Source organism: Ictalurus furcatus, chromosome 20, assembly GCF_023375685.1.
Source record: "Ictalurus furcatus strain D&B chromosome 20, Billie_1.0, whole genome shotgun sequence".
NCBI lineage: Eukaryota > Metazoa > Chordata > Actinopteri > Siluriformes > Ictaluridae > Ictalurus > Ictalurus furcatus.
In genome coordinates this window covers 12,631,947-12,644,963 of record NC_071274.1, presented here as the reverse complement: position 1 = coordinate 12,644,963, position 13,017 = coordinate 12,631,947, and the positions used below count along the sequence as shown (strand labels likewise).

Sequence of the window (13,017 nt, the reverse complement as noted above, 5' to 3'; positions counted from 1 at the left end):
ATACACAAATATGATATTAATTCTAAGAGGCAGAGAAATGGAATTTCCACCTGTTTTTGGGATGCCCGTGTTTGAGTTTATTTGTGAGGTCACTCCACAGTAATGGTTAATGGCTTATATGAAAGTCAACACTTATAGCTTTAAGAATTTACACTTTTTTTAAAAATAAGTATTTCTTTTTTTAAGCTGGCATACTAGGTTTAAATGTTTTTATTTTATTGTTACAGTTGCAATCAAAATTATTCAACCCCCATTGCAAATCAGGTTTATTGTCAAAATGTACTGACTTTCAGTTGTTTACAGTTTACAATCAAACAAAAGCAATAGAAATAGTTGTGCTCTTTGTTTTATCTCTGTGCCAGTGTTATTGTGGAGAGGTGTGTATTGTTTGCCCAGCAGGGGGCTCTCACCCCTCTCCTTTCCTATCACCCTGTTCACCAGCAGCTAAACATATGAGTCATAATACTCTACACACAGAATCCCAACAGTGTCCTGACTAATCTTGCAACAGAATTGCAGTGATAAAATAATTAATTTGTTTATACTGATTGAAAATGTCCTATAAGTCGATTTCCATTCTGCTGGAGGAATGGAATGCTAGTGTACTGTGAGAAAGGATTACATATTAGTATTCAGTCTGGCACCTCTAATAAGAATACATTAGGCTTAGTGTAACATTTCATTTTAAAAGCAAGTGATCAAGTTGGTAAAAAAAAAAAAACAATTATTATATAATGTAGGCTATAGAAATGCAAAATTAAGATCAGAATTGAACATCAATTAAGATGCATCAAGATGAATAAGGCGCTGATTTTTAATTCATTGACAATCATAATCGAATCAAATTGTGGTAACAGTTGATGGCTTTGTGACATATGACAAATGATGAGCAGAAATGTTCCTTTCAATTGTTTCCTGAGCGTCTCCTTGTTGTTTTCCAAAGCATTTTGTTTGTAACAACATAGCGTGCGCTTATATAGTGAAGGTAACATTGAACTGAATTTAGCGGTCAAATATCTTGTGGTTTGTGTGTTGCAGGAACAGAAGATTCTGATGGATAAAGGGTTTGAGGAAAGAGCGGCTCAGATGAATGAAGAGATTGAAAGTCTGAAAGGAGAGATGAAGAATGACGACGAGTCACAGCGATCTACACTCAGTATGGTAGTGGACGGTATGGGCATTGCAGCAAGTCTGTTCCTGCCGGGCATCATCCCTAAAGCTGCTGGTTTTGCCGCATCATACTTATCACGATTGTTTTGATCGCGAGAAGTAGTTGTACACTGTGGTGCACACAATTCCGAATATTTACTTTCAACTTTTTAACTAGGCAAATTTGAAATGAATAAAAAAAATCACAAATCTTCAAACCCAGGGTAAAAAGTGAGCAAAATGTACATAAGTTGCTCTCAAATAGCAACAACTCAAAAGTGGTAATTAGTATTACAATGGAATTTAAACTGTATGTAGTTGTAAATGAGGATATGGATTGAGGCTCTAATACTATTTAAGGTAATAGGAAAATTTGATTACAGAGATGCATGATGGGCTTTTTGTTCATCAGTATTTTTTATTGTTTCAGTTGGAATCATCTTAGATTTAATCCTTTACAATTTTTAACCATTTTATCTGTTCCTCTATCAAGTTATGTAGTCTCTTCTAACAGTAATTTGAAGAAAATTATGGTGATGAAGCCTTTAAAAGTTATCACAGAAATTTTCATAATAAGTAACTTCCATTTTATTAGACCACAATCTAATATGTACTCCAGCAGTGTGACTTAGGTTCAATTAGTTAGGTTCAATTGTAGAGTCAGACTTGAATTTATTATTTTTTTTAAATACTTTTTTTTTTTAATTCTGTGCTTTTACAATTAAAAACTTATGTTACATTAAGTTATGCTGAGCACCTTTGTCACTGTTTGTCATGTGCTTGTTTTGCCCTTTTTGACTCCTATACAAAATGCACTGATTTAAAAATAAAGCTATATTCATGAGTGGGTTTTTTTTTCCCCAGACTAATCAATCTCTAGGATCTTGACTTGGAAATTGAAAAAAGAATTTAGGGTGACATAACTGGGTAATTATTCCTACTAGCAGGGACATCTTTGATTTATTCATTCTGTCATCATATCTTTTCCTTTCACCCACTATTTTTATGGCCAAGTGCCATTTTACTGTTGACACATTTACATACCTTCCCTTTTATTAACAATTTTCCAATGCTCTAATTCCTCACTATTCTTGCAAATTTTCTCTGCTACTAGAATTCTGGTTTAATGTGATATATCAGATCTAACCTGATGGTAATTCCAATAAATGTCGGGTAAAATACACATTATTGCTGAATACCTTTCAACAAAACATTGGCTCATGTGCTTGTCCACTGCTGTGTCCAGTGTTTTTTGTTTTTTCCTGTTCGTTTTAATTTGTGATATTAATACCTTTACATATACTTGTTTATATACAGCATTTATACACACACCTCATTTTCACTTATTTATTGTTGTGCAAAATGAAACATTTTCATATGTCCAACATATGTCCTAAATACATTTCAAAGCTAGTAAGTGAGTATTATGTTCTTTTGTTTTGTTTTTCACTGAAAATGAATATGCAGTATTTAAAAAAAAAAAAAAAATCATCCTACTCAACAGGAAATGCAATTGCTATCATTTTGAAATAAACATGCATTGGCATTAATGGTTGTCCTTTTCAAGACATTAAAGTATAAAAGCATCAAATATAGATTTGTGTGTATTGTATGGTTGAACTTTATCCTGGTTATAAAAATCTATACAATCTACTAATTCTATAATGTAAATAAAATTATTAACCCAAATAAAAGTGTGCACTAGATGATTTAATTCAGTGTGAAACTGTATGCTTCCTGAAGACAAATGTACAGAAGTATCCTCGGGAATCTTTAAGCTATAAGAAGACATGGATAAACTAAAACTGCTAAAAATGTTAATTTAAGACTAAAGTTCATTTTAAACAAGACTTTCAATATAAGATATGCATTAGTAAAAAAAAAATAAAAAAATGAATCAGAAACATGTTAGAAGAATTTACAGCTCATCAGGCATGTTCTTCTGCTGTATGTTGTCAGATTCTGGATGAAAGACTATTCCATCCTTCTCTCTCCAGCTAAGGGTGTAATTGATCATTCTCTTTCTTGTCAGCATTTCTTCAATCTAAACAGAAAATGCAATCAAATTTTACATTATGTATTACAAAACATCATATTGCATTTCAAAACTTTTTGATCAGGACAATGTACTCCTGCACAGTTTTGAAGACATTTAATGTTCGTGTAATTACAATGTCTATAACATAATCAGTAATATATAATTGCACTACAACACTGCATTCTTTAGGCTATAATTGTATTATTGACAGGGAAAATAGAAGAGAATAAAATATGATGAGTACTCACCTTCTTCAAAATATTTGCCTTCATGGACGGGTCATTTAAATCTGTCATTGTTTGTGATCTCACCTTAATTTTCAGTACTTGTTTTTTCTTAGGTGTAGTAACTGTAAAGTCATGAAAACACTCAATTAAGAGTATGAAGGTGAACTAGATGATGCCCTATTGGCTACTACTACATTCCAGAAATTTATACTGACAAAAGACAGCTACAGTATCTCACAAAAGTGAGTACACCCCTCACATTTTTGTAAATATTTGATTATATCTTTTCATATGACAACACTGAAGAAATGACACTTTGCTACAATATAAAATAGTGAGTGTACAGCTTGTATAACAGTGTAAATTTGCTGTCCCCTGAAAATAACAACACACAGCCATTAATGTCTAAGCCGCTGGCAACAAAATTGTGTACACCCCTAAGTGAAAATGTCCAAATTGGGTCCAAAGTGTGAATATTTTGTGTGGCACCATTATTTTCCAGCACTGCCTTAACCCTCTTGGGCATGGAGTTCACCAGAGCTTCACAGGTTGCCACTGGAGTCCTCTTCCACTCTTCCATGATGACATCACGGAGCTGGTGGATGTTAGAGACCTTGTGCTCCTCCACCTTCCGTTTGAGGATGACCCACTGATGCTCAGTAGGGTTTAGGTCTGGAGACATGCTTGGCCAGTCCATCACCTTCACCCTCAGCTTCTTTAGCAAGGCAGCAGTCGTCTTGGAGGTGTGTTTGGGGTCGTTATCATGCTGGAATACTGCCCTGCAGCCCAGTCTCCAAAGGGAGGGGATCATGCTCTGCTTCAGTATGTCACAGTACATGTTGGCATTCATGGTTCCCTCAATGAACTGTAGCTCCCCAGTGCCGGCAGCACTCATGCAGCCCCAGAACATGACACTCCCACCACCATGCTTGACTGTAGGCAAGACACACTTGTCTTTGTACTCCTCACCTGGTTGCCGCCACACACGCTTGACACCATCTGAACCAAATAAGTTTATCTTGGTCTAATCAGACCACAGGACATGGTTCCAGTAATCCATGTCCTTAGTCTGCTTGTCTTCAGCAAACTGTTTGTGGGCTTTCTTGTGCATCATCTTTAGAAGAGGTTTCCTTCTGGGACGACAGCCATGCAGACCAATTTGATGCAGTGTGCGGCGTATGGTCTGAGCACTGACAGGCTGACCCCCCACCCCTTTAACCTCTGCAGCAATGCTGGCAACACTCATACGTCTATTTCCCAAAGACAACCTCTGGATATGACGCTGAGCACGTACACTCAACTTCTTTGGTTGACCATGGCGAGGCCTGTTCTGAGTGGAACCTGTCCTGTTAAACCGCTGTATGGTCTTGGCCACCGTGCTGCAGCTCAGTGTCAGGGTCTTGGCAATCTTTTTATAGCCTAGGCCATCTTTATGTAGAGCAACAATTCTTTTTTTCAGATCCTCAGAGAGTTCTTTGCCATGAGGTGCCATGTTGAACTTCCAGTGACCAGTATGAGGGAGTGTGAGAGCGATGACACCAAATTTAACACACCTGCTCCTCATTCACACCTGAGACCTTGTAACACTAACAAGTCACATGACACCGGGAGGGAAAATGGCTAATTGGGCCCAATTTGGACATTTTCATTTAGGGGTGTACTCTCTTTTTACATGGCTTAGACATTAATGGCTGTGTGTTGAGTTATTTTGAGGGGACAGCAAATTTACACTGTTACACAAGCTGTACACTCACTACTTTACATTGTAGCAAAGTGTCATTTCTTCAGTGTTCTCACATGAAAAGATATAATCAAATATTTACAAAAACGTGAGGGGTGTACTCACTTTTGTGAGATACTGTATATTCAGCTGTATTTATATCCAAGTGCACATAAAATTTACATTTAGCTTAACAAACAACAATAACAACAACAACAAAACACACAGCTGACCTTCATAACACACGAATGGCAACCTTCTGTCACAAAGTGAATTATCCCACGTCCCGTAATCATTCATCTGCATGACAACGCAATTTGAGATGTTAAACAGGCTAAGTGGTTTTCCTGTTCCCCAGTATCGGAAAAAGGAAGTGGCCCCATCTGACCATTTCCAGTAATCACTAAATAGCCCGATCCACACATAGTCTGTGAAAACGAGTCTAAGAACATTTTGCTGGTCAGCTGCACTCTGGATGTCCACCAAGTCAGTGTACTTCAATCTGCAGTATGCCTGAGCTTCTCTCCAAATTAGTTTGACAGAGATTGAATATATCATGCTGTTGTATTCTGCATACACACACAAACACACACACACGCACAATTATAAAAATCAGTCAGCAAAAACAATTAAGTAAATTAATAATCCTGTAAACTGCATTCAAATTCATAAACACTCAAATATATACACCACAAATATAGAAGTAAGCAGAGATATTTGGTTTCAAAAATATTTTGCAGTTAAGTCCATTTGAAAACATGGACACAACCCAACATGTTTACTGACATCTAGCCAAAGTTTACTATGAAAAACCATTAGCCAAAAAGGACTTACAAAATGGCTTGAAATGCAATACTGACTGAATTTATGGCTAACCAAATTAGGAATCAGTTATTAACACTATCACTGTAAACATTAAGGCAGACTTTTGTTTTATCTTAGAAAACATATTAATGACTCATTTCTTGGGGAAATTTTTCATATTTATTATTTTTACAAAATTGCATTCAAACCTGTGACCTGTACATTAGGAGTAATTGCTGATGCAGCTAAAAGTATTGAAATTAGCTATATACAGTACGGTGGCTATTCAATATATTATAGATTTTATACATGATAATTCTGCTCTGTTTTTACAGTATGTTGTAAGCAGCACATTTTTCAGACCCAGTGCTGTATGAAAGGGTTGTGCTAGTCAAAACTGTGCTACAGTGTTAACTTGCAAACCAAGCCGAGTACTTCGTACAACTTGTGTAGCTGTTTTTGTTATAGTGACATTAACGCCTTCAAAAATTTCATGCAGCATGCCCAATAATTTGTCCACTTTCTTTTAACAGCATTCATGTAGAATTTAGAACACAAGAGATATAGTCATTTTATAAAACATGAAAACCTTCCCAGATACTTTGATATTTAAAAAGCAGCCCCATTTAACTCACCATCATAGCAGATAAATTCTTGCAGGGAAAAGCAGCTAAGGGAATACCAGTATCCATCTTGACTAATCGCCCCACAAGATTCATTTATAAATAATGTGTTTGACATGGTCTTCAACATACTGTACTGCTGAACAGTGTTGTCCCCCATTGACCAGCCCCAACGGGTCTCTGCTCCCTTAGTCAGTCCAATCCACACATCACCAAAGTAGAAAGGATCCACTTGATTGATCAATGTCTGCATCTCACTCATGTTGTCTACAGTAGCCAAGTCAGTATGTTTTTTTCTACAGTAACTCTGAGCCTCTAGCCAGGTCTTAGCCATGTCAACATAGAAGAAGTCTCGAGCAACAAGAGCAGATACGCCAAACAAACCTGTAGTTTGCAAAAACCACAAATAAAACCACAAATGGATGTATAAGCTCACGTTCTGCTGCAAAAAGCTTTCTTTAAAAATGCAACTTAAATATCAATACATGCAAGGGACTGCACATACCTGAGAGAAATAGTAGTGAAAAAACATGTTTGTTGATATTTGTTCTCATTTTCAGTATCCTCTGGTTCTTAGCTTAAGTGTGGTGTTGTGTAACCAGCACTAGAAGTCAGACTGCCTTTATATCCTGGCTTTTCCTATGATTATTTTAACAGTCAATTAGTACATATTTGCAAGTGAAAGTGCTGCTGTGTACTTTTCTGCATACTAAGAGCTCTACATTTCCACAAAAACTAGCATTATTGTTCTTGCTGTTTATTTGTTACTTGTTGTTTTGCTGGGTGTTTTTTTTGGGGGGGGGGGGCATTATTATTATTTTGGATCTGTATAGTTCTGTTCACTGCTTTATACAATATTAACTCATATAACACACAATCACTGAAAAAAGTATTTTGATATACTGACTGGATATAAAGCAATTAAAACTGCCATTTACAGAAAACCAGTTTCACAGTACAGATTGGACAAAATGTACACAAATTGCACTATACATTCAACCACTTTGGATTAAAATGTCGGTTTTAAGGACAGTCCTGGCAGTCTGGCAGTAATTGAACCACAATAGTCACTATGACAATGTGAAACACAAAAACAAAAACTTAATGTCATGAATGGTTTTCTAAATAATATGCAATACTGCTTAAATGCCATTTCATGTCAGTTTGTAAAAGAGAAACATTCATATAATTAAGCTGTGCATTGTGTTATCTGTTGAGCAGAGAATGTTGGATCATTATAGCAGTTTTGCATGAATTTGTTTCGAAACTGCATTTGTCTGTGTAAGGTGAATTTCAGCGATTATGTAAAATACTTGAATGATTTACCTTGTTGTTCACAGCTAATGAGCATAACCATGCTATTTCCTAGGTTCAAGTGGGAAACACACTTTGAATTAATTTGTATTTCAAAATTTTGAACTTACTACATACTAGTACTTTTTAAAGAGTGTGCTCAGTTTAGACTACTGTTCTGAATTTAACAATACAATTCTAGGGTTAGGGTTAGGGTTAGGTCAATAATGTAATTAAATCACTGAAGGGATTATTTTCCACACATTACCTGTTTGGCTTCTCATCATACAGCCAGAGAGCACCACAGCTAATGTAGACTATGATCATTTTAATAGTGCTAAATGTCCAGTAACAGACAATTACAGTGGTATTACTGTAGTAAACAGCAGTAGATCAGCATTCATGGCAATTGATAATACAACTTATAAACTATGCAAATATTGTACATCATGCCTAAATGAGCTAGCTAATTTGAACATTAATAGGCATTGCGACAGACGTGACAAAATCTGTCAGAAATACAAAGTATTTATTCTTGACAAAACTATAAGCATACAAAACAATTGCACAGCTCCAGACAATTATTTATTTTTTTGTTTTTGGGGGAGTTCGTATTTCCATGTTAGCTGTGAAAGGATTTATGGAGGCATGTGATTATTATAATTTGAAAGGGGAGCTCAGATAATAAGTACCTGAGTAATGTCTGAATACTCTTTCAATGCGTAAATATTACGTTAGGACTCGCCAAATACAGTCTTATAAGTGAATGTGTTTCTAATGCTACTCATTATAGTAAAATATTACTCAATACTATTCACTAAAGTAAATTATTATTCAAAATTACTCACAACATCAAAATAGGCCAAAATATTTTTTTGTGGTCTTTGCTGATTTTCTTTACACATAGGGTTTAAGTTCTGTAAAAATTGCATCAGTTAAACATATTTCAACGTCTTTGCCTGTATGTACAACACACACATATAGTGCATGCACTGTAGGGTTGTGTTGTGTTGTTATTTGCTTAATTGTTATTTAAAGTGTTGGACCATTATGGTAGCTTTGAATTAATTTGTTTATTGATATTTGCCTAATTAATGCCAGAGAACATGGTCTTGTATGTTGTGTTTGTTTTTTTTAACAACTTTATAAAATAAACCAACAACAACAACTCAGTTCTTTCTCCGCCATGGATATATTCATTCACTTTTACTGATCTACTTTAAAGTCTTTCATTAAAATCTGCCCTTAAGGCATATGGTCTTAATATCAAAGTATCAGGGTTTCAGTGAATACGCCAGCTTGGATAAAAATACCTATGCTACAAAGATGTTCATGTACCTTTCATATTTCATAATATTGACATAATATTATTTCAGGTCATGACTTTGGATGATGGTAAAACCAATAAAATAGTGGCAGAATAGGTGGTGAATTGTTGGTGAATAGTTGGTGAATAGGTGGTGAATAGTTGGTGAATAGTTGGTGAATTCAATCAGAAACTGTTCAAAAATGAAATGTGCTCACCAAGAATAACCCAAAGCTCAATTAAAGCATACAAAGAACAAATAAAGTCCAAAACCAAAAGAATAATTTAGTTGTTCAATCTAAATCAATACCCTAGATGTGAAAAAACAGACCAACAAAAATTGCCTGCTTACATTTCAGAAGCCTGTAAAGTACTATAATTTATTGTAGTTAAACGCTTCTACAACCCCTGGAAAAAATGATGGAATCACCACACTTAGAGTATTCTCGCCCGGCTTTTTTAATTTGTAGCAAATAAACAAATCAAAGATATGACACAAAACAATTTTGGTTTAATGGCCAAACTTTCTGGTTTCATGAAACATACCTCAAACAAGTGAAATTAAATCGTTTTAATTAATGGCAGATTTTTTCCAGCTCAAATAGAGGAAAAATTTATGGACTCACTCAGTGTTGAGGAAAAAATTATGGAATCATCAACAAAAATAAATCTCAATTAGTACTTTGTTGCTGCTCCTCTGGCTTTAATGATGGCCTGAATTCTTTGCGGCTTGGACTTCACTAAGGAAAAACAGTATTCTCCATCAACCTGGTTCCAACGTTCTTGAATAGCTCAGCTTTGCAGGATGGAGCCTTGTCATGGGCCAATTCTTTTTTAATTTCCACATAAATTTTCGAATCGGACTGAGATCCAGACTGTTTGCTGCCTGAAAAATGACTTCATCATCACCAAACTTATTTTCTATTGATGGAATGAGAAAAGTGCCCTAAATTCCAACATACAACTGTGCATTGACTGTTGAGATCTCCCCTGGTCCTTTGCCTGACATACAACTCCATATCATAAATGAGTATGGAAATTTGATTGTTTTCTTCAGGCGGTCATCTTTATATGTTTCATTAGAACGGCACAACAAAAGTTCCAGCATCATCTTGTTGGCCAATGCAGATTCATGATTCATCACTGAATATCAAGTTCATCCAATCATCCACACTCCATGATTGCTTCTCTTTAGCCCACTGTAACCTTGTTTTCTTCTGTTTAGGTGTTAGTGCTGGTTTTCGTTTGGTTTTTCTATACGTAAATCCCATTTCATTCAGCGATTCCTTACAGTTCTGTCACAAAAATTGATTCCTGTTTCTTCTTTTGTTTTTAATTTGTTTTGTTGTGCATTTTCTATTTTCAAGGCATATCACTTTGAGTTTTCTATCCTGTTGCTTTGACATCTTCTTTGGTCCACCTGTATGTTTTAATTTTATAACTTTCCCATTTTGTTTATACTTACACCAAATTTTAGACACAGCTGATTGGGAACAACCGACATCTTTTGCCACACTCCGCATTGGATTTCCTTCTTGAAGGAGTTTTATTATCTTTTCCATCATTTCAACTGACAACTCTCTTCTTGGGGCCAGGTTTCCTTTCAAAAAGTCCAAGTATTTTCCTAGTAAGTCCTGGTATTTGCTTTAGAAATGCAAATTACAAGATGATTCCATTATTTTTTCATCAACATTGAGTGATTCCATAATGTTTCCCCTACTTGATCTGGAAAGAAATAGGCCATTAATTAAAATAATTTAATTTAACTTGTTTGAGGTATGTTTCACGAAGCCAGAATGTTCAGCTATTAAACAAAAATTGCTTTGTGTCATATTTGTGATTTGTTTATTTGTTTAAAAAATCCAGGTGAACATCCGTTAAGTGCGGTGATTCCGTAATTTTTGCCAGGGGTTGTATGTGCTACTGTGTGATACAGGAGCAGTGGCAAATTGTCTTAGTAATAGTAAATTAATAAGCTACATTTGTTCGCTAATACATCCATAACATTTCCCAATAAAGATTGCTTTTTTTAAGCTGACATTACCCTTGGTTTGGGTCTCATCCATTTTATGACTTTGACTAGATCTAAAAGTTGTAACTTGTACTGTTTCTAAATTTTGATTATTTATGTAATTTTCTGTTATTAGCATATTTTGTACAAAAAAAATAGTTGATGATTCTGGTACCTTGTACTTGGATTTACACAGCCCTAGTGAGAAATCACAAAACATCAGGCCTCGTAAATGATTTAGAGGTCAGGTTGTGGAAAACATTCTGTGTTTACCTCAGTAACTATAAACATACCTGAATTATTTGTTTTAATGCATATTCCTCTTTAACGAGCCACTCCAGCTACCTTTTTTAACCTGCTGTCTCCCTCTGTGTTCAGACACCATCTGAATCATCAACTGAGCTGATCACTGATGCAACAGATTGATATTGATTTAACAAACAGAAATTTGAATATGTCAAATAAAAAGACTATTACAATGATATAAGAATGAAAAGATGACAAGCTTTGAAATAAATCTAATGGAAGACTAGTTTATTGCCAATATATTGCTGCATGAAAATCCTAGTTGCAATTATTGCATTAATCACTTCTTTTTTGGTTTAATTTTATAATATGCCCCCCCCCCCCCCTTCATTAGTCAGCAGCGTATAAAAATAGCACTCCTATTATTTAGCTTTTTTTTTTTATCTATCATGTGCTAATTATGAAATAATAAAACAATAAAAAAAAATTGGTTAATGTGTTGTTCTGTAAAGAAAATGCTGCCAGTTTAAAGCATAATTTGGTTGTTTTTTTTGTTTTTGTTTTTTTTTTGTTGTTGTTTTTGGGTTTTTTTGTTTGTTTTTTTTTTACAAAAATGCTGGTTAAATTTTATTTCATAAATGGGTTAATATTTTCAGGGGGTTTTTTTTTGTTTTGTTTTGTTTTTGTTTTTTTGTTTTGGTTTTTTTTTACAAATATAACACATTATAAACAAATATGTCAACATGGTATCTGCTTTATTTATACACAAGAGAGTGTGCAGAAAAATATTGCTAGAGCTGCTAAAGTGGTGTTTATATATAGACTTTGAAGTAAATGACTCAAATAAGTCATATAGTTAAGAGGAAAACATCAGATTTTGGAACATCAAAGGAGATGTTTAAAATGTCCAAAAAACTCAGTAACCAACTTACGATCCAATGGGAATTACAAACAAGTAAGCCGAAGCTAACAGAGATAACAGTGCATTTAGTGTCATGTAAACTGGACTGTTATCACACATATTTGCCTTTTCTAGTATACAGTGATGGTTTTATGGATAAATATATTGGTATGAACCTTCACTCAGTCATGTGTTAATTTTTAACACACCTGTGTGTCTACACATTTTGTGTTGCTTTTAACACAGTGTATTTGGTACATTTAATACATGCTGTGTGTTAAACATTTCCACACAAAAATGGGTTAAAAATAACACAAAAATAACAGATGTGTTGTTTATACCTTTTTCCTTTACACATTTGTTTGTATGCTAAAAATCTACTAATATGCTCACAAAATAAACAAACAATTGCAGGAAATTTAGGTGACATTATTTATTAAAATCATTAAAACATTTGACAGATGTAAGAATTGTAGTGGATGCATCTTCTTACAAATCTCCCTGCCATCTGGGAAGATAAGAGCCCCACTTCCTTCCATTTGAAAAGCTGTAAATGAGCAAAAAGAGTGTTGGGTAGTTGTTAGCTAGAAAATATGGACAAATGCCTTACTGGCAGATTCTCATCATACTGCTCAAGTGTAGGAGTGTTCTAAGAAGGAGGACATTCAATTAATAACAAATATGGCCAGCACATTCACC

The 13,017-nt window shown here is 34.8% G+C and overlaps 1 protein-coding gene across 4 annotated transcripts in view; it reads left to right on the top strand.

Annotated features, from left to right (window-relative positions):
- Window positions 1–2,863, top strand: part of gbp2 (guanylate binding protein 2) — a 61,599-nt gene extending 58,736 nt beyond the window's left edge. For all 4 annotated transcript variants that reach the window (XM_053652069.1, XM_053652070.1, XM_053652072.1 and 1 more), the window contains one exon: window positions 1,039–2,863. In XM_053652069.1, the coding sequence (XP_053508044.1) occupies window positions 1,039–1,260 (222 nt within the window). In that variant the 3' untranslated portion in view covers window positions 1,261–2,863. The remainder of the gene's footprint in view (window positions 1–1,038) is intronic.
- Window positions 2,864–13,017: the final 10,154 nt, after the last annotated feature.